This window comes from Rhinolophus hipposideros (assembly GCF_964194185.1).
Source record: "Rhinolophus hipposideros genome assembly, chromosome: 18".
Lineage (NCBI taxonomy): Eukaryota > Metazoa > Chordata > Mammalia > Chiroptera > Rhinolophidae > Rhinolophus > Rhinolophus hipposideros.
In genome coordinates, this window is record NC_138064.1 from 11,091,267 (window position 1) to 11,114,648 (window position 23,382).

Sequence of the window (23,382 nt, forward strand, 5' to 3'; positions counted from 1 at the left end):
GTGACATGTGGGGAGGCCACAAGTAACGGTGGGGTTCTCTGATGGGTCAGCCCTGCGCTAGGCCCGGGGATGCAGGGGAAATAAGACAAGAGTCCCACCCTCACCCAGAGCACCATTTAACACAAAACAGCAAGTAGTTACAGTTTTTCCAGATGAGTCCCACAGAGGCGCTATTTACCAAGCATAGAAACAGCACATGTTTAGAGGTTACAGGTACAGAAAATAAAGGTGGAAGAGGAGAGCAGGACTGTGGACTATGGCTGCTTAAGACAGGAGAATGGGCCATTGTTTATGTTATTCTAAATTAGTATGCCAGTCCATTTGAAATAACACAGAAAGGGGGGGCAGAGAGAGAGAGAGAGAGAGACAGAGAGAGAGAGAGAGAGAGAGAGAGAGAGAGAGAGAGAGAGAGAGAGAGAGAGAGAGAGAGAGATTGAAAGAGAAAGAACAGTCTAGTTTAGTGGTGGCTGAGGGGGAAGACCGCCAGCCAGGAGCCAGGATGGAAAAGGTATCCCTTCAAAGTTACCTTTTCTAAATCTGCTCTGGAGCAAAAATCCTATCAGTGAAGTCTTCATAATTTAACTCTCACTAAATTCCTAAATATACCCAGATTATAAACATTAACATTTAGGATTATCTTTGTCAGATGACTGTTCTGTTGGACAAATTTGAAAATAGAGATAAGCTAAAGAAGGAAAAGCCGGATGTAATTCTATCATCTACAGATTGCCATGTCCTCTCTCTTTCTCTCTATCAATTGATCTATTTGTGTGTGTGTGTGTGTGTGTGTGTGTGTGTGTGTGTGTGTGTGTGTGTGTAGGGTAAGGGTTGGAAACTTGTTTTAAAATTTTAAATTTGTGCAATATAAAAAGTAAAAAGAAGAAAGGAAAAAATATTACCTGAAACCTGTCCCCATGAGATGGTCACCAAACTATGAACTATAGTTTATGTCAGAAGCAATTGTATATCTAAGTGAATTATTTTTCTGTAGGAACATACATTTTATTTTATGACTTGTTTCTGTCTCTTAACTCTAAGAATTTAACCACAGTGGCACGAAATACTAGTTGTGTTCTCATTTTTTTAATGGCCACATGATATTCCATTTTACTATACGTAGCATTATTTATTTAAACACTCCTCTATAATGGATATTTAGGCAAGTTCTAATTTTTCACACCTCTTTATAAGTTTTTAGTTTCTGAATTTCTATTAAATTCATCAATTTAATAACTCGTCTATTTTAGTGTAATTTAAATATGTATTTCTTAGATTACTACTGGGCTTGAAAATTGCTTCATTTACATTATCTTAGTCAGGAAAATTTTTTACTTACATCTTTGTTTTTGTTAAATGTTCTCGCATTGAGAGATATTTCAAACACATAAAAAAGTATAGAAAAGAGCACAAGAAGTATCTATTCCTTATAACCACCTATAAGCTTCATTAAAGTGTAACATTTTACTATAGTTACTTCAGATTTTCTTTTAAAAGGAAACATAACAGAATAAAAGCCCTGGGTTTATCCCATCTTGATCCTACTTCCTCCCTCCTTTTCCTTCCTCCCAGATTTAACCAGGATCCTGAATTTGGTGTTACTATTTTCCCTTGCATATCTTTGTGCTTTTACTTTGTATATGCATTATAAATGCACAATAAATGTTGCTAAGGTTACTATGTATTTTACATATTGTATGTACCCAGGTATGATTTGTTTATCCTCACCTTATACTGTGATATAATATTTTACTTCATTTAAATCATTTTTTATTGAAAAAATTTTGCATCTGCATTTATAAGAAAAATTTATCTATTTTGTGAGCCATTTTAGTCACATTTTGATATCAAGTTTTTCAAAAATCTAAAAGGAACCGGAAAGATTTACAAATGTTTACATTATCTGAAAGATTTATATAAAAGAGTAATTGTCTCTTGAAAACTTAAAAGAATCTGGTCACATAATGTTTTTTAGTTGTTTGGTGGTGGTCATTGTTGTTCTTAGAAGTAGTTTTTGATAAACTTAATATTTGTTTGTTTTTTCCCTATGGTGTTTGTTTCCTTAGCTTTTCTATTATGTTATTTTTTTAAATTTTTTATTTTAAATATATATGGGTATATAAATATTGGTAATATAATATCAATATGTAATTTTATAGTATAAATATGTATTTTTTCTAAAATATCATCCATATGAATTACCTCTGATTTTAATTGCACTAGTTGAACTGATGTTCCTTATAATTCAAAAATGGATTTTGCATATTATATAATTTTATTTTCTATATCAGTAGTTATATGTATTACGTCTTTTCTCTAATGTTATTTTGATGATCTAATTTTGTTTGTATTTATTTTCTCTCTTTTATTGTTTGACAGCTTTATCTTTTTCTCCCCCTCAGACAAAAAACTTAGTACTTAGATTTTACTTATCAAATTACTTGTTTTCTCCTTCAAGCATTATTAATTTCCACTTCTTTATTAATCTCTATCTTCTAAAAATTTTTATTATTTTTATGATCATTTCTTGAGTCAAATACCTAGTTTACTTCGGATTTTTTTTCGTTTAATAATAAAAGCAATTAATGCTATGAATTTGCCTCAGATTATTGCTTCTGTTCCAATTCTCCAATTTTATATGAAATGATCATTATTATTCAAGTGATCTGCATTTGTAGTTTAACAGCATTTTCTGCACTTTTCTTTAATATGGATGATTTAGTCCCCAAGTCCTGGATTTGGTATTTTGCTTTGTTCTTTTGGAGGAGGAAAGTATTGCTTATATTTTTATCATCAAGTTCAAATATTACTGCATTTATACCTATGGCAAAGTGATCTATATATTATGAATGAGACTGTATGTGTGTGTGTGTGTATTTAACAAATTGATGAAATAATGATTGCATTTACAAATTATTAGATATTTCAATAAATATTCCAAGAACACGGGCAAAGAATACCTATTTCAATATTTTTCCTGTTAAGTGCATGTTATCAATTACAATATTAATATCTTTTCTATCATCTTTTATTATTTCATGCTTGAACTGTAAAAGGTGAGAGGAGTATTAAAGTCTCCCAATTTGGGAGGGGAGATAATTGGTCAAAGGGTACATAGTTGCAGTTATATAAGTAAGTCTAGGGATCTAAGGTACAGCATGATGGCCATAGTCACTAATACTGTATTCAGTGTTGGAAATTTGCTAAGAAAGATTTCAAGTTCACTCATCATACACACAAAAGTGTAATCGTGAAGAGAAGACATGTTAATTAACTTGGCTACAGTAATTATTTCACTGCATATAGACACATTACATCACCATGTTATACACCTTAAATATATATAATTTTTATGAAATTTTTTTTAAAAATTAAAAGAGCACAAAGGTTTTGGACTAGTTGTTATGGGGAATGGAGCAGAGAATTAACAATAATAAAATCTCCCATTTTTATTGTGTCAATGTCCTATAGTATTGCCAGGATTTTTCGCTAAGTAGTCTTACGAAAATAACATATGCACATGGTAACAAAAGAAAAAGATACCAATTAATTTAAAATATGTTAGCTTCCCTTCTGTTAAGACCATCACCAGTTCCTTATACATTCTTCCAAAAGCATTCTGTGTATGCTTCCCCCTTCAGCAGAAATAGGTGCACTTTTGTACTACAAAGAGGTGTCTACATGGCATCTTTTGCACATTTCATTTCCCCCCTCATTTAACAACGGTGTACCTTTCCATATAAACACATAAATATCTGCCTCATTTTTCAAAATTATGTCTGAATACATATTAATATGACGATGTATAACAATTGCTTAGAGCAAACATATTTTTAGGTACTTAGGCTGCCTCTAGTTGTTTGTTATTATAAACATTCTTGCAGTAAAAATCCTTGCATGCACATTTGAGTCTATTGGAAGGCCCAATTCCAGAACTTTAATAGTTGCATCAAAATTGCATACATTTTAAATTGTGAAATAGAGAGATTACACTTCAACTAATTGTGACAATTTAACTTCCAATTAACAATGGGTGAGTGTTTGTTTTACATTTTTATTATCACGGGATATTATTAAATCTTTAAATATTTGATAATTTGATAGGTGAAATGTGTTATTATTATTATTCAAATTTGCATTTCTTTAGTTACAGCAGACACTGATCATGTTTCGTCATTTTTATGGAGCTTGTATATTTCTTCCTTGGACTGCTTAAGTATTTCCTTTCCTCATTAATTTAATAAGATCTGTGGGGTTTTTTTTTATTTCTAGGGGCTTTTCATAAAATCAGCCTTTATATATTAAATGTTAATTACTTGGTATGAAACGTTTCATGATTGTTAAACCTTAAATGAGGTTTATAATTTTTGATTAATTTTTAAAAGTCTTCTTTATATTTTAATATTTTCTTTTACCTTGAAGCATACTTCACTAGATTTTAATATTATCAGCCCTGATTAGTTTTCATCTTTATATCTCTTTTATTCTATTTCCAACATTTTACAGTGATTTGTTGTAATATAATAGAATTTAAGTTGGTCAATATTGCAAATTTTATTTTGTATCCAAAACTATGTTATAATATTTTATTTCTTTCAAAAGTTTTAACAATAATTAACTAAGTTTAACTGTATGGTTTTGGGAGTTTTCACTTGAGTTCACTTTTTCCATACCCTGTTTTCATTATTCTAGAGTACTTTATTTGGAGTAACACCTTAATCAGGACATTGTACTGATATGTGCTGAAGGATATACTTCATGGGTCCTTCTTTGAACATGAATTTATGCTGCTCTTACATATAGAAGAACATGGATGGGCATAAAAATCATTGGTTCCCATTTTTCCACTTCTAAATTATGTGTATATTAGTTTATTCCCATCTGCAAGTTAGTGTTGCTATTAAGATGTTTGAATTTCTTCACTTTGTAAGTAATCTGTGTTTTTCTGCCTGGAAATTGGTGGATTACTCCCTGCCCCACCTTATCCTTCGACTTCATACATTTTACCATGATATTTAGGTGTTCTCCTTTTATTGATGTGCCTGGACTTAATGAAAACTATTTTTGTTGCAATATTTATTTATTTAATCAAATTACTACATACACATAAAAAAATCAGATAGTGCTAAAGACTACATAATAAAAAGAAATTCCCCAAAGGTAAAAATTGTTTTCAAACCTTTTGATGTATGATTCCTCTGGCTATATAGTTTATTTCTAACTGACATGCTTATATCTCTATTTTTTGACTTATTAACAGCAATATATCATTGAGTGTTTACCATGTTCCAGACACTCTTCTTTTTTTTTACGTGAATTAACTCATTCATTGTCACAGCAACTCTGTACATCCTACTGCTATGATGTTACCTATGAGGAAATTGAGGCATGAAGATGTTGACTGAGTTGCTCTAGATTAGCTTTTATAGGTGGTAAAACTAGCCCGAATTTCAATCCAGGTCCATCTGATTCCTTTATAAAAAATAAGATTTAGCTAATTTACACTGCTATTCCACTCTCTTTATCGATGTATGCATGTATCTATCTGTCTGTCTATCTATCTATCTATCTATCTATCTATCTATCTATCTATCTATCTATCTATCTATCTATCTAAACCTTTTCTCAGCCCATCAGCTATAATCAGCATTTGCCAGCCTTGTATCTGAGGTGAAGACATTAGCATCCTGTGCTGAATACTTTCTTTTTGCTTCTCCAGATGCACTCTCCCTTCTTCTCCACCCAGATCTGTGTTTTTGTCTCCTACGGACCAAATAATAGTCTTCCTTGATATCTGTCTTTAGTTTGGGTTTGACCACTGGAGATCGGAGGAGAGGGAATTTGGAGTCCTCATTTTCCCACCTGCCTCCATTGCTTGGCTGCCTCCCTCTACAGAAAGCAGCTTTCCATACAGCTATCCACTCCAGGTTCCAGTCATGTAACTGCAAAAACTTCATTTCTTCAAAATTACTTTTTCTCTTCTCTTTCTCCTTGATTCCAACCGGCCTTGTGTAGCCTAATAGCACCATAAGTCACTTGCTTCTTTTCTTTCCCTTACCTTCTACCTCTGCACGTACTACACATCCACTCCCTTAACCCTGAAGCCCTTAGGACATCAGATTCTGGTGAGCATCAAACAGTCTGAGGAACAAAGCCTCAGGTCTACTGACCACAGAAACAGAGTTTTGGTTAAACTAAAGATAACATCTTGACCTCAGTTGTGTGTCAGCTCCAGACCCACAAAGCTGGAACGACCCTACCGGCCGCACCCCCTCGAAACCTGACAGAATTATGCCCTGACTGATATCAGGACCTGGTACAATGAGCAGCTGCCTCCTACCCCAGCCCTGACCAATCTGTAGAGTCCACGACCCCAGCTCCCTTAGCTACCATGACTGATGATTTTCCCCCCATGTGACCTGTTCCCTGGAGGCCATTGGGGAGCCAGGTCTCTGAACACTAGCTCGTCTTGTCTCCGGGCTTGGCACCATCTCCTTAAATCTACGTTCTTTGATGCAAACTCCTGTTCGTGTCTCATTGGGCCTTGATGTGCACAGGCAAACGAACCCCTTGAGTTCGGTAACAGTCAATACTCCCTCTTCTGCCCCTTTTGTCTTGAGAGTGGTCATTTCTCCCTGATGTTTCTAAACCTAGGATTTGGCACTACCCATCCCATTCTTGGTCTTTCTAAAGCGTGCTTATATACCACTCCTCAGTTCCCCAGGTTGGTGCCACCTGTTTTCTCTTTGGAGGAAAGTCCCCATCTTTCCTCCACCTTTTCTTCAAACTTTCCATCCAACACTTCTCAACAGCTATATTTCTGCCTTCAGAATATCCAGTTTGATAATATTTCTGATTTGCTATCTGACCAGAATTCAGTCTCCCTGTTTGTCTCTTTGTTGATTCTCAAAGCTGAAACCCACCAATCACATGTACACGTTATGGTTTGGTCAGATGGCACTTCCTTTTTTTTATGTCCACTGTCATCAAATAGTATTAGGTACCATTAATTTTAAGACTTCCATTATTTATGTACCTCTAAAAAAGAAAAAAAATAAAAGACCTCTGCCAATTAAAATCTGACCTGCCATCAATTGTAAGATATGTCTTGATTTCAAGGAAAAATTGTTATAATTGATGAAATATGGTGGTCAACTCTTCTCTTGCCATCTTGACCTGTCGTTGAGAAGCTTCCAACCTGGAGTCACACTCCATTCCACAACCTGAATTATTATTCTCCTGCCTGAGACATGTGTCTTCCAAATGTGGGGGAGTCCTTTCAAAACTGCATGGGGCAGTATTTGAGAGTGCAGGCTCTGGGTCTAGAATAGCCTGAGTTTGAAACCTGGAACCACTTTTTACTCTCTGTGAGATTATGGAGAGTATTCCATATTTTTGTGCTTCAGTTTGCTCATCTAATAACGAGGGATAATAATAGTGCCTACCTGAAAGGTTGATTTTGAGGATAAAATGATGTAATGCATGTGAAGTGCTTAGAATACATACTTGCCTGTCACACTGTGACTGTTTGTTTAATATGATGAAGTTGCTCTGTGACTGGTCTCGTTAAGGCCTCTTACGACTTGGGGTTAAAAGTTAGCACCCCACATCTTACTCCAAATCGTGGAATGGGCACACAGATGGGTGTTAATGAAATAGTGTTCGCTAATGAAATATCTTTTCCAATCTTTTCTCTCTCTACAATGTGTCCCTTCTTTATATACACAATGGGCTGAAAGGTTCAAGACTTGTGGAACTAGGTCCTATAATTTCCGTACAAAAGATGCATGTGTTGATTTCTCACTCAATGACTTTGTATCTGATACTGACCTTTTTTAGAACCTCAGTCAAAACTAAGATGCAAAGAGTCTAACTCCAACCACCTGTTACAGCTACGTAATGTGCCTTGAATTTGTCTCCCTTGACATTTTGTTTATGATATTCACTTCTTTTTCCACTCAGTTCTTAAATAATTTCTCACGTGTCTCATACTTTTATAATCCAGTCATTTTCCTGCAGTATTCAGTCTGTCATTTACTGTCTTCATTGCATTTTTTGAATTATATTTTAATTTTTCTGTCAGCATTTTGCTGTGCTGCTGTAATTTTGTTAGGGGTTGCGTTAGATCCTTAATTTTTCACAGTCTACTTAAATTTAATATTTTACCACTTCATGCAAAATGTAGAAACCTGGCAGCTATATTGGTCCATTTCCCAACCTCCCATACTCCATTCTATAATTGTCGTGTGTATTACATTGACATATGGTCTAAACACCACAACTCACCATCCATATTTAGTGTGAAGAGCTTCCCTTAGCATTGCTTGCACTGCAAGTACGCTGGTAATGTTAGCTTGTTTCCTGTTACCTAAAAATGTCTGTATTTTATGTTCGCTCTTGAATATTTTGCTGCATATAGAATCTGGCTAGTAGTTAATGTCTTTTGGTCTCCATAGCTTCTAATGAGAAGCCCAGTCATTCACAGTTTTATTCCCTTGCATGCAATATTTAAATTTTCTGTACCTGCTTAGAATATTTTCTCTTTATTTTTTATTTTTATCAATTTAAACATACCATCATTTAAGTATACTTTTCTGTGTATTTATCCTACTTGGGAATTGCTGAGCTTCTTGAATCTGTAAATCTTTGAGTGAATTTGGGAAACTGTCCACCATTACTTCTTCAAAAACATTTTTTTTTTCTGCCCAATTCTTTCTAGCCTTTCTTTTTCTGATCACAATTGCATGTATACTCAATGTTTTGATATTGTCTCACAGGCTCCTGAAATTCAGATAATTTTTAAAATATAATTTTTATGTCTTTTTCTCCTGTTTTTCAGATTATTGGATAATTTCTACTGATATATCTGAGTGTTAAAGTTCATCGATACTTCTTTTATCATTTTATATCTGCTGTTAGGCCCATCCAATAAAGTTTGTGTTTTGGAAGTTATAGTTTTCACTTATAGCATTTTCGTTTCATTCTTTATTATAATTGCTATTTTGTTCTTGAGATTTTTCTATTGTTTGTTCATTGTGAGCACAGTTTACATTACATTCTTCATCATGATTATAATAAGCTCTTTAAGATACTTATATGCTGATTCCAACATCTGAGTTTTCTCATTGTGTGTCTCCATTAATTGCCTTTTTCTTGACTACGTATTTTATTTTCTTCTTTCTTCGTAAGTCCAATAATTTCTTTCTTATTGTACCTGGACATTGTGAATGGTATATTGTTTTAGCAGGCAAGAAAACTGGCTAGAATCAAACTCCAGTTGGAAATATGAGTTCATTTCTTTTAGCCTTAGTAGAGATTCTCGCAGTTTTCCCCATGCATGTTTCCTTCAAGAATTGGCTAGAGATTTGGGTAGATTTCATACCCAGATTCAGAATTTTCCTCCCTGGCTCTCTCTCCTTTCTGAGATTTTTCACCTAACTTTCCAGCTGGTGTCATGGCCCCAAACTGTCTTCTGATTCTTCTAGCTAACAAGACTGTCAATTTCTATAAATTTTTTAGAATGGTGTCAATTAGAGCCTGCCTTCAGGGTAAAAGTCTTTGAAAAACAGAAAACTCATCCAGTGCCATTCCTTTTTTCAAGTGTTGAAGCTTTCTCCAATATCTGCTTGGTTTTGGTCACTCTCCAGTGCCTTTGGGTAGGAATTTTCAAAATGTTTTATCCCGAGTTTATAGTTACCTATGGGAGGGTTGGCCTGTTACAGGTTACTTCGCCATTATCAGGAGCAAACTCACACATTGTGTATTTTATATGAAGAGAATGTTTACTCATTGGAGATTATTCTCTTACACAGAAGCAATATCGTTATATATTTCACTGAGAACATTCATTTCTGAGGATTTCCAAGAATTCTTTGCAGTCATACTTTTATTGGTAAACCTCTTTTCTGTATAGCCTCTGACTGCAAACTGCTAGATCTTGAGATGATTTTACTGTGTTTGCTGATTTTATAAGGTGATAAGAAAGGCACATCTTGTCCAATTTCAGAGGTAAATGAGATTCTTTTAGAAATTATGACCTCAATGTGTTAATAGTACTGAAGTGGACTTGTCTCTTTAATTCTTAAGTGAACTCTTCCTATATAAATGTCTACAACTTCACCTACAATATACAGAGGGTGCCAAAAAATGTACACATTTTAAGAAAGAAAAATTGTATTAAAATTGTAATATTCAATATATACCAAAAACAATAGATGAATACAAGTCACATTTGACTTCTGCAATTACAAGAGGTGCTCAAAGTGGTTACCATCAGTGTCCAGACACTTCTGATTACGGCAAACTACTGCTTGAGCAACGTTGACTGAAGTGTCCACTTGTAGACATTTTTTTGGCACCCCGGGTATTCTACACAAATACCCCAAGGCTTCTGGAATATGGATGATTGAGTTCTCCCCGCCCCACCCCCCGGCCTTTAATAGCACTGTTTTTATTTCCTCCTTATATTTATGTTCCTTTTTCATTTCAGTGATAATTTTTCAGGGCTGAAGGGAGGATGGTATATTTATGGCCTTGTGTACCCATCTTTTATAAGATTTTACTCAAATTCATTTAGGAAAATGCTTAAATATACTTTTTTTCCTGTTAATATTCAGAATACTATGTATGAGTAGATGAAATACAATCTTTAAAATATCTTTTAACTTAATTTTAAAGGTATTTGAAGAATTTATCACATGCCTTTATCTATTTGTGTGTATTATGTACTTAAAACCATAGCTAATTATCTCTCATGGTTCTCTGGGTTGAGCTAAGGCTCAACTATGTGGTTGTCACTTGGATTTTCTCATACAGTTGAAGTCAGATGGCTTCTGGCCTGGCATCATCTGAAAGTTTGACTGCACTGGACATCCAAGGTGGCTTATTCATATGGGAGCTCATTCAAAGCTGTCCACCAGAGCGACATTTCACAACATGAGGGCTGGGCTTCTAGAGGGAATGTTGCAAGAGCAGGTATCTCAAGAGCCAGGAAGCAGCCCAGTGGGTTAAAGGCTATGCTCTGGGAGTAGTACAGCCTCACTTCCACCATATCCTATCAGTCAAAATAGTCTATTGCCTTCATCTTTTAAATGAAGTCACTTTTTAAATTTTGAGTCAAAAAAGTCATTCATATATATATATATATATATATATATATATATATATATGATTATATATGTAATTCATTCATATATATCACAGTAATACTTTCCCACTTTCTCCATTCATTCAACTAGTTTTATTTTTTATTTGTTTTTTCAGTCCTACTTTTTCTGGGGTTAACGGCACTATTCTTGAAAGTAACAAAATTGCATTTGCTTTAACTGTGATTCAGATTTTCTCCGTTAGGCTAACTTTCACCCATTTTACTTTGCTCTTTAAATTTGAGATTAAATGGAGATTAGTGCTTTTGCCTAACTTCCCAAATTGTTTTTTGGAATGAATGGGGTAACTAACATGATATCAGCAGACCTCTTAATTGAATGTCAAGGAAGGCAGCTCCTATTGGCAAGGGGACCTCCAGCTTCATTGAGAAGCATTCAATTAAATGGAAAACAGATGCTTATTTTTGTCTTATAAACCTCAATGCAGGTTATGTGGTAATTACTTCAAAGAGCAGGATAACAATTTATGTAATCAGCAGGACCCTGTAATTACTAATGCATAATTTCTAAACAGCATTTAGCAAAATGAGGCCCATACATACACTTTATAATGAAAAAGATGTGTTTGACACCACACTAAATTAAATTAAAAATTTGCATATTTTCTTCCAGGAAATGCACTAGATTCATCTGGTTTATTTTGCTTCACTAATTCCTGTCTACTTTTAGCTCTGTTATAGGATTATGGAAATGCTGAATCACAATGATGGCTGAATGGGGGCGGAAGAACCAGAAGTAGAGAAAGACTTCCTTCTCTGTTGTCTAGGATAATAGGAGATCATTCTAAGGGATGATTTCGAAAGGTACATCTAGGCAACTTGTTTCCACTGAGAGTTTAATAGGAAGGTCATAAATCACTTAATTTAGAATATAAGTGCTGGCAGAGAACATACAAATTATCTCTTTATAACGGATTTCAAAAACAAAGAAAACTGAGACCCAGTAAAACGATAATGACTTGTGCAACATCAAGCAGTTGGCAAGAGAAGCAAGAAAGTATTCACCCAGTTAGCCCCAGTCCTATGTGGAATCCATGCCACTCTACTGGTCAGATCATACAGAGTTAAAGTTAGACAAACCACGTACTACATTAGCCCCAGTGATACTGAACATTGCTGCAGTCTTTTGAAATGTGCATGTACATTTGCATTGCTAGTAGGTTTTTAATCGTAGCAGGTAGAAATGGTAGTAATAGCAGTAATAGTAGGTATGGCATCACCTGGCAATAACTTTTTGAGTTCCGCATATTAAGAAATTTGAGTAGCAGTTATTTGCATTCCCTTTCTGAAAGACCATTGGTGGCACTGCACACCTTGATGAATTCTTACCTATCATTCCTGAAGTCAGGTCAAGAGGATTACCAAGCTCTTCTTCAAAGCTCTGGACCTGAGATACCAAAATGCATCAATCTTATTAGAAACGCTTTCATAACAAATTTACTTCATTTATTTAGTCAACATATAATGAGTGCCACTGGCTGATGCTATGAGGATTAAACTTGAGTTCTGAACTCACATAGCTCACAGGCTGCTGCAGTTAAGGCACTCAGATAAACAGTCAAAGAATTAAAGGAGCTCAGGACAGGGCAAGGGGAAGATCACTGCTGGGGGGAGGCATAGAGGCCTCACCTGGAACATGTGGCATTTGAACTAAACATTGTTATTATTATTTATTATTATACATTTTTTTTTTTTGCTTCCAAAGAGTGTTAAATGTAGCTGGAGAAAGCAAGTTATTTCTCATATTTAATTTTAGCTTCGTAGGGAATGTGTTTATGACATTTTTTATAAGTTTATGGAGAGCAGTTCAGAAAATTCCTAACTCAGTTACTCTATAAAGCTTAGACAGTTCAAAGAAAATTTGATTTCCAAATTGATAGAGCAGAATTTATTTTTAAAATTCTTTTAAGAAATTAATAAATAGTATTCTAATAATGAGAATCAAATTATTGTTAAAACTAAATATTTCTTTAAAAATAATATTGCTTATTGTAGAAATTTAATATAAAAAGTTAAAAAGGGTAGGAAAACAGTTACTGGTACTATTTTAGAGTATGTCTTTGCAGGTTTTTAAAAAAATACATTTATTCTGGATGTAGTTATGTAGTCAAATATTTTCACTCAAAATTTTGAAGGGGAACTTTTTTTCCCATTTCATAAAATTTCTTTGAAAACACCATCTTTAATGACTGCATAATAGGCCATATTTTAAAAGTTCATTAATTTACTTAATGATTTTTCCCATGTTGGGATATTTTCTACATTTTGCAAATAACAATCATGCTGAGATTTATGCCCTTTTACATAAATCTATTTCTACATGTCCTATTATTTATTTGGGATTAGTGTCTCAATATTGAAAGCTGAATCAGAGCACATAAGCATTTTAAACATTATAGCACATATGACCTTTAACCCAGGAATAAACAGAGGAACGTGATGATACAGCTCAGCATTGTAATAAGAAATGTTTATTCCCTCCTTTTAATCTTTTTTCTCTTTTCTTCAAATAAATATTTTATACTTGTAATCGGACTTATGTCTTAAGATTATTTTTATTGGTTTTGTAACTGAAACCAGTGTGTACCATGTGAATTTACAACTATAATAAAAATAATTTTTGCTGTGACTGTTATCATGGGAAAAATCCACTTAATGCAATGTAAAATATGTATTTGTCCATTGAAAAAAGAACAAAAACAAAGTCGAAATAACTTAAAATGGAAACCAGGTGTGTTCCTGTGTTATTCTACTTGAGCCAAACGTAATCAATTAAAAAAATTAAAAATAAAAAAACAGTTATAAGTTTTGAAACATTTCCTATCTAATCAAGATACCAATTGGTATTGTTTAATAATGTGGTAACATTCTTACATATGAGTTCTAGAACAGGATTCCTGTATGCAAATGAAAGGAAAGCTTAAAGATGTTTTATTGTGGACATAAAGGAGCATCGACCTTGAGGTTTACAACTGCAGAAGTTTCTTAAGTATTAACTTCTCTTAATATATTTGGGAATTAAAAAAAAGACTCGGTTTTATTAAGCAAAATTAAACACAAAAATATGTTGATTTTTGTATTAAAAATCTATGCAAAATTTCATTGGAACCATAATTTTGAGAACTTAGCCAAATATTGCCCAAATCAGCCATTTATAGGACTTTGGGGAAAACATCATGGATTGATCTGGAGACAAAATTTGGCCAGTCATAGTTGACATTCTGATAGCTAGATATTTAAGCACATTGGCTTATGTTTAAAATGCCATGATAATCTGCCAATTTCACACATATTTCTCATTTCTTATAGTTGTGTTTTTAAATTTGCCATTGAAAAATGGCTATTAAATCTGGCATTCAGTCCTGTTTAAGATGCAACCTACACAAGCTTGCTTCGTTTACCCATCCACTGGTATTAAGTGAAACAAATATTTTCCCCCCAGTCTGTGTGATGAGGATGTAACATTCTAAATATACCTTTTAAGAAAACAAAATCCAAGTACTGAATTTCTTTTCTATCTGTTTCAGGGCTCTCTCTGCCTTACATACACATACAGCCTCTCACACACAATCTAGTGGTGGGTGGGGGGTGGGACGTGTTATCAACACACACACACTGTCTCTATCACAAGGTCCCCGTTCCTAAGCTATGAGGATGTAGAGGAGACGTTTCACTGAGTGGGAAGGAGTTGAACTGACCCCTCAAAGAAAGTGAAACATGGAAAGTTAGAGGAGATAAAATCATCCTGAGAGGCATAATAAAACAGTGAGCAAAAGCAAAGTCAGAAAACACCTGTAGATTCAGCTGTGAGCAAGGAATCATAGCATCAAAGGCTAGTTTCCTACTAGTTTAGTTCTGACCGAAGCAGCTAGAATAACCTTAAATGTCCTAGACTAAACATGAGTTTGGAACAATAAGACCTATCACCAAGGGGTTAAAAGACGAAGGGGTGCAATGAGGCCTGGAAGGCAGAAGACGCCTTGGAGAGGGTTATTCCTCTGAAAAGTTGAGCACATAGATACATCACTGACCTCTTCCATCTCAAAGGAGTCTGGTGCTTTGCTCTCAAGATGGGACAAGCTCTTGAGCTTGTTAGACTGAATGGAGTTTTCTTTCTGAGTTCTGTCCTTGACTGACCCCTCAGACACACAGGAAGGAGAAGCGTGCTTGGCTAGCATGGGTGAGGAAGGCCACTGCTTCTTCAGAAGAGCTCGGGGAGGATGACAAGGTTTCAAGTCATCACAGGCTTGGAGAGACCAATGCTCTGCCAAAGGAGACAAATGACTTTGGTCATGGTTGTTTGTCACAGCTGGTAACTCTGCTCCACATTCCCCTGGTTTTGCAGAGTCGATGGAAAATTCTTTCCTCATCTCCAATGACTTTGGTGCTTCTCTACTACAGGTTCTCCTAATGGTCTGCCTTGAAGCTCTCCTGAAAAGTTCACCAGCTCTTCTGTGATGCTCTTTGGCTCCACTCACTGAGGTTCTTTGCACACGTTCCCCGCCATCTTTCTCTTCAGCTTTGTTTTGCAGGATGTTAACATCATTCAGCAAAGATGAGAAGGCAGTAGCCACATGGTCCAGGATTTCTATCTGTCGGAAACGGCCTGAATAATATAAGAAACACACGATTTTTAAAATGAGTCTTTTTAGTGAATCTGCACTAAGGTAGTCAAAACTAAACAGGTTGGTTAGCACGTGATTTTCAAGGTGGGAAGGACTTTAACCTCTTGAAACTCAAGGTTTTTTTAGTACATGCCAATGATGATCATCGAGGTGAGTCTCCTACATAATGAGGTATCACTATGTTATGGGGAATGTATACGCCTTTTATATTTAGTCAAATATGCAGAACTATATAGATTCATATATGCCTATAGTTTTTATGTGTTATTCCATAAAATTGACAGGCAAAGATGAATCTTGAGTTTAATCTTGTAAATTAAACTGAATGTCAAAAGTGAACCCAGCTCTTTCAGATGAGATGAGATTGAATATTCTTGTATAGCTTCAGGTGATAGATCATGACCTCCATCATCTTCATCTATACTGTCATCTAGAGTGTGGAAAAATCATGGCATATGGAGTCAGAAGGCCTGCATCCAAATCCCAGGTCAACCAATCACTGGAAGTGTGACTGCAAAATAAATGAATTAATAGATATGTGGTGCTTAGCCCTGTGCCAGGCACATAGTAAATGGTCAGTTTCTTCATCTGCAGAAGAGGGTAACAATAACTGTCTTAAGCATCTTTCACATCTGTTGTAAAAAGCACAATGTTGTATAAATATCAGTTGTTAAAATTATAAATGCGTAAGACTCAGGAAGGAAAGATACCGTCTTCAGTCTTATAGGAAAAGATGATCGTTAATGGAAAAATCCTTTTGCCTTTCCAAACAAACGTGCTTCTCAACTTGTAAGTCTTTCTGGATCATCCGCCCTCAATCATTTAGGCAATATATACGTATTGACCTAAGTAGCACAAGGGAGAGAACTAAGGCAGTAAGGGCTGATTTCGGGACCCATTGCCACTTTGGAAAAAAAAAATAGTGAAAAATGCTTTTGGTATCTCCAGATTATAAAAACCATGGTAATGGAAACAGAACATTTTGTTTTCATTACACAGCCTTCTCTCAACCCCAGGAGTGTCACGTAGTGTCGCACAGCTCAGCAATGATAAAGCCCACCTCGGTGGGTAAGGACGCTGTCCTCTGTTCTGTTGTTTGCACCATCACAACAATGCTACTCTTTCCTGAGCATGTCTTTGTGCCTGTTTCCTCCACCTGAAAAGGGAAGATATTGACTATTCACGCTTCTCCAAAAAATATGATGGGTTTCTCACAGAAGACTATGATATTTGTTCAAGACCTAGAGGAACTCTTCAGTTCTGGATGTTTGCAGAAGCATTCTGACTGCCTCCCATCACCACCACCAAATTCAGCTTTAGTTGAAACCGAATCTCTTTTGTCAGCCTAAGGGTGTGATTGAATCGCAATTCCACTTTTATTATTGTCTTAACGTCCATCCTGTGGCAGATTTTTATACTTATGCTGAGAAGAAAAGCTACCAATTTAATTGGTGCAGTCAATTCAGAGAATACATAGTGTGAAGTGTTGGATGAGTGGGTTTTAGTTTGTTTTGCCTTTGGGTAGATGGAACAATGATTCTCATCCCCTGAAATTTGAACCTCTTATATTGATTTTGAATGAGACAATCTTTTCCATTCTGTCTTTACAACAACCAACTAATTTTATTATTCTTTGTTTTACATTTGACCTTCTAAACTTTCCTGAATCAAAAGCATACTGGCAAGTGTTGAGTAAGAATAGTTGCCATGCACTGTTAGCACAGTGTTGGAAATAAGGGTAGACCCGCAATCATAGGATTAGGGGTCAACTCCTGGTTCCTCTACAAGCCATTTGTCAATTTCATCTGTAAAATGTTAACCTCACAGACAGCTCAAATGCTCCTCAAATATTGGTGTTACTATTCTCCCCAAACAAAGAATTGATTAAAGAACTTGCATCTCCATGTGGCTTGGAGGAGAAGACGACAGCCAATACGATAGTAATTCCTTCTAAAAGGTAAAGAAACATTACGTTGCAACACCTTCAGGTTTCTATGACCTTATTTGAAAATCTCATTGCTGAGATTTTTAAGACCCATTTCACCCACATAAAGACAGGGGAAACTAACTAAAATGAAAAATCGGAGAGAAATGTTTGAGAGAAACATTTTATCTCACTTTCTTTCAGTGAATTTATTTACTTAAAGGAACTTATTTCAGAAACAGAATTTTGGTATTTTCTTCAGTACAGAATTCTACAAACTCTATTCCATGCAGATGTTTTTCATTGCTCCTCCAAGGGGGGGGGGGTTCTGTATTTCAATGACTTTGAAAATGCTGTACTCATCCCCTCTAGGAGTCCCAAAGTACAATTCAACGTGTTAAACAAATCCTGTAGTAAACAAACCTGCTTAACTGCAAGGCATCTTTGCCCCAATTATTTGAGCACAATACACATATCCTTAATAATGTCCTAGATAAAACTATTCCACTGACCACCAGCTGGGGAAAGATAGGAGCAGGCATGATAACTAAGAGGTATAGGCATCGTTCATCTACAAATCTGGAGATACGGCAGATTCATAACTATCACTTACAGCTCCTGGTGAAGTAAGTAATGTTTAAGCCTCACAGATGAGGAAATTCAGGTCTCACCTATCACTCATGATAAGCCTTGTCAGATCCTGGGTTTTCTGCTTCCTGAGTGTGTGGCTATGGTATAATGAGTGCTGTTCACCTGCATTGACCATTTTCTTCCCTCTGGGACTATGGTGAGATTGCTCATTCTCTCCCCTTTGGAGTTAAGTGTGGTCACGTGACTTATTTTGGACAATGAAATCTGAGCATCCCTGACATGCATAAATTCTGAGCAGAAGGAGGTAAGAGTCAAGGATGGTTCTCCACTTCCACCTTTCCTCTGTCATTGCAGCCAGTGATGTTCCAGATGGTGGGGCCACGTTCATGACTGAGGACAGCATGGAACAGAGGTCCCTTCCCCCAAACAGACGCACCGACTGGCAGTGGACATATAGAGTGATCGAGAAATAAACTGTTCCGTTTTGAGCCACTGCGACACAGGGGTGGATTGCTACTCCACACATGTCAGACCACCTCTCCTGATACAGTGGCTCAGCCCCTTACCTCCACTCATTGTATCACTGCAGAACCAGCTCAAACTGGCCTTCTCCTTTTTCTAACAAGATACTGAGTTGTTTATCAGGGATAAACAGAACAAAACAGCAACTCATGTGGCCAAAGCATGTGCTGAGGAGAGAACTATGACCTCCAATAATACCCAGAACCAAAGTCTCTCCACCCCATGGAACCAAAGCCTGGGACATAACTAGAACCTGAATGCTGGAACCCTTTCAGAAGCAAAGGATCCGTTGTCTAGGAAGGTTGGGTGTGAAGCCCCTTACTATTTCTTACCATAAATGGCCAAGTTCCAAATCCCCCCAGTTGAAATGCCCCTGCCAATTCTTTTGCATACCAGTCTGTTCCCCTCAAACCCTTATATCTTTCTTCAAAGCCTGGATCGGGAGACAGATTTGAACTCTGCCTCTTGTCTCCTTGCCGGCTGACCCCCCAATAAGTTTTTTCTTTACTCAAAAGCCAGTGCCATAGTACTAGCTTCTATTGTGCGGGGCAGCGAATATAACAATTACCATTGCTAAAATTCACACGTCATTGTGGTCCTCACTTACCATACAAGTTACGGTTCTCAATGTCCATACGCTGCTTTTGAGCTTCAAGGAAAACACGGAAATTGATTCCTCTGGCTGCTGAGTCACAGCTCAGGAATCTGGCTGGGATTTGTGTGCAGATATCTGGCTCATCAGCACCAAACCCTAGATCCAAGAGAATCTCCACTGGATCTTCTTCCCAAAATTCCAGCCATTCAGGAATGCTGCAGTAAAAATATGTGAATATCATTATCCAGTAACAGTTCACTTAACCAATAGCCATTTTTTTTCTAGTCACCTCAACCACCCAGTGTTCCAGAAATTGAGTGAAAGAGAAATCTGAATAGACAAAAGATGTCGTATTTCCTAGCGTTCAGATGCATTTACTTGAAGGACAGTCCATCACCCCCACTCGGGGACTGCTTGCCTTACATGCAATACCAATGACTTTGCTTATCTGGCTTGCCATTGCCCAATAGGCAAATATGAAATTAAATCGGGAAGGAAGATTGTGGGACAGAAACCAGGGGCAGTGCCCTGAAAACCACAATGAAAGGGTAGCTGACAGCAATATAAGACAGGAAAAATCAAAACAAAACAAAACTACAACAACAAAAAACCCTGTAAACACGAGACTCAAAGAAGGATATTTTTAAAGAGTATCAGTCCAGTCCTTTGTCAGTTACAGACGCTGGTTGAGGATATACAGACTACAAAGAGTGATGTTTACAAACAATGATCCTTAGGTTGAGTTAAAGTATGTTCTGTATATTTATGGACTTGGCTCAGAAATAAGAAGTGCTTTCATCAAATTGTTCTATTCAGCTCTGCCACTGAAAATGATATATTATGTCTATGTACACAAGCTCACTTCCCAATTATTGCACTTCTCCTCAGCGATGTTGCTATTGACCTTATAGAACTCATGGACTCTACGGCAATCAGAACTTTTGATGAGGTTTTTCTAGGTTTGCTCGGTTCTTTTGTTGAAGTCCGTGGGCCCTTACTTCACATGCAACACTAAGGAGCTTATTTGAGATAGTGTAGATAATTTCACTTTTATAACTCCATTATTTAAATTGGATTAATTATAATTCGTTTATTTAGCCATTCACACATTCAACAACAGCCACCTATAGTCTCACTGGGCAGGCCCACTTGCCAGACACCACCCACCATCCCCTTGTCACGTTCTAAGGTGACATGGGGATCTGGTGCTTAGCTGACTTGTTCGAGGAAGAAAACATCAGCCATGAACCTTTCCTATGGGCCTTAAATGGCTAGACTTGAAGTTCTGAATCATTGAAACGAGCTAGAGAACTGTGGGTGTCAATCAATTGATATCTTAATATAAAAGAGGTTCAAGGGAGAAGAAAAATTCTTTCAAGAAATCTAAATTGTGCATGAAAGATTTAATCTGTTGTCTTATTGATCTCATTGTACAAATTTGTATCCTACCCATTTATACAATATTTATTGAACATGTATCATGCTAGGTACCCAAGCCACAAAAAGGAATAAAGGTATAGTTCTGCCTTCCAAATGCTCACAGTCTCACGGCCAAGAATGCAATTATTGATTAATTTGTCATTAAACATATTTTCAGTACCATTAGCTATTTTTTAGTTATATTTAACTTTGGAAGGAAACGTGAATATTTTATCCATTAATAGTTCTCTTAACCAAAAGTCATTGTTTCTACTCATCACAACATAAAATATGCTCACCTTCTTAAAAAATTATATTACACATAGGCTTTCTCTCTCTCTCCTTGGCCATTACCTCCACCAATTCTAACCCCGTTCCTGCTAAATTTATATGTATCTTTACAGACATTTTTCTAGGTAGTTACATGCATGCTTTATAGTTTTCACGTTTGCTTTAAAAATAATAACATATTCTATGCATCTTTCAGCATCTTGTTTTTCCCCTAAAAATATGACTAAAAGATCATAGTGAGTACATATTTACCTATTCCTTTTTGTCATTGTATATAATTCCATAAAGTGAGGAGTCAATAATTTATTGGGCCGTTTCCCCACTGACAGATATTTAGCCTGTTTCCAATTTCACTGACTCTTTTATACTATTCTTGCAAGTTGGAGTTTAGAAATCCTTTATTCTTTCTCTCATCATCCATTCAACACGTATTTCTCAAGTGACTGCTTGTAATTTCATGAAATCCACTGTTACATGGAATGATTTTCCTGGGTGCAAAGTGCCTGGAAATCACATACCGTTGTGGTACACTTGCAGTAGAATAGCAAGAGTTGAAACTGGTCCCTCTGGGTAGGGTATGCGTTTCTGAAAACTGGTGCAGAGACCTGCAGTGGGGGAAGTGGGGGAGAGACCAAGAATGAAAGGTGTTGATTTAGATAGTCCCCTGGGAGGTCATTGTGCATCTTGCTTTCCAGAGTAAACATTTGTCTTTCTTCTTCATTCCTAATCATCCCATAATGGCCACCCCTTTGAAGAAGGGAGAGCATAGAGCAGAGGAGCTGATCCTCTTTTCAGGAGTGTCGTGTCACAGAAGGTGTGAGAATTTAAGTGTTAGGTGCCTGCTAGAGCTCATTAAGAAGGTGACAGAATGTTTCACTTTTGACAGATGGCGAATCATTGGGGAACCTTTCAGGAACACATCTTTGCTAGGCCCTGACTTTCGGGAAGAAGTTAAATTATGGGATGAAAGAGGGACAGGAGCAACCCCTGAAGTGACTCTGACCTAATTCTCATAATGGTGAAGGGTTACAGACCCTACAGTTAACAATCTCCAAGTGCTTTCTCCAGGCTCCTGTGGCCAACCACACCCAACAGGAGCAAACTCCTTTGCGACCACAAAGACCAGTGTCCCTCTATCCAAAGACACCTGCTTTGCCAGTCATTTGAAAGCTTTTCCAAACAGAATGGAACCCTGTTATAACATAGTTCACCTTTAAATACTTCAGATATAACATAGCTGCGTCTGACCTCATCAACTATAACAGCCAGTTGGCATAAAATTGGCATTTATCAAAGAATAGAGTGTAGATATCAGTTTTCCCAATGAGACTAAGTTATTCTACATGGGCAGCTGAAGTGACATTAGTTCTATCCACTATTAGTAAGAATAGCTGGGTTCTGCCTCTTTATTCAATTGCTTTCAGTATTAAGGCCAAGAAAGTGCATGTTTCTGAATAATAAAGACTCTGTTTTAAAATAGATACAGAGAACAAACTGATGGTTGCCAGATGGGTGTGTGTGTGTGTGTGGGGGAGTTGGGAGGCTAGGTGAAAAGGGGAAGGGATTAAGAAGTACAAATTGGTAGCTACAAAACAGTCATGGGGATGTAAAGTACAGCATAGGGAATGTAGCCAACAATATTGTAATAACTACCTATAGTGTCAGATGGGTGCAAGACTTACTGGGGGCGGGGATCACTCTCTAAGTTATATAAATGTCAAACCACCATGCTGTACACTTGAAACTATATGACATTGAATGTCAACTGTAATTGAAAAACAAATAAGTAAATAAATAAATAAATAAATGACACTTGACTCGCTGGGAGCTTGAAGACAGGCAGAAGATAACTTTTCATTTATTGTCTCCCCCCAGTTTGTAGTAGGCCTGCCATTATTTCTGTTTCACTTAGCACTTGAGGGTCACAATTTATTTTGTAACGTTCAGCAGAACTACCCAAAATTTCTCCAGCCTGGGATCCAGGAGAAGCCATAGGTCATCGTGGTTCTGAATAAGCCATGGGAGCACTAGTGACAAACCTTGGCCCTCATTTTCCTCTTCACCAAAATGAGATAGTTGCCTGAGAGCTTTCCATGGTCCCTTATGGCTCTGTGATTCCGTGAGTAGCAGAAAACAACTACTCTATTAAGAGGGAAAAACTATGACAACGTAGCACTTTTAGTGTGAGTTGGTAGGAGTCAGACGGATACAGTATTGAATGAATATTTGGTTTTCAACTAGTTGGAATTATCCT

At 36.4% G+C, this 23,382-nt stretch overlaps 1 protein-coding gene across 2 annotated transcripts in view; it reads right to left on the bottom strand.

Annotated features, from left to right (window-relative positions):
* ITPRID1 (ITPR interacting domain containing 1) overlaps positions 1-23,382 on the bottom strand; it is a 117,756-nt gene that overhangs the window by 55,590 nt on the left and 38,784 nt on the right. For both annotated transcript variants that reach the window (XR_013995339.1, XM_081079696.1), the window contains exons 6-9: positions 21,647-21,733; positions 19,431-19,633; positions 15,193-15,767; positions 12,491-12,548 (exon numbers count right to left, since the gene is read on the bottom strand). Coding sequence is in view for 1 of the 2 variants with exons in the window: in XM_081079696.1 (XP_080935822.1) it covers positions 12,491-12,548; positions 15,193-15,767; positions 19,431-19,633; positions 21,647-21,733 (923 nt within the window). In the remaining variant the exon portion in view is untranslated. The remainder of the gene's footprint in view (positions 1-12,490; positions 12,549-15,192; positions 15,768-19,430; positions 19,634-21,646; positions 21,734-23,382) is intronic.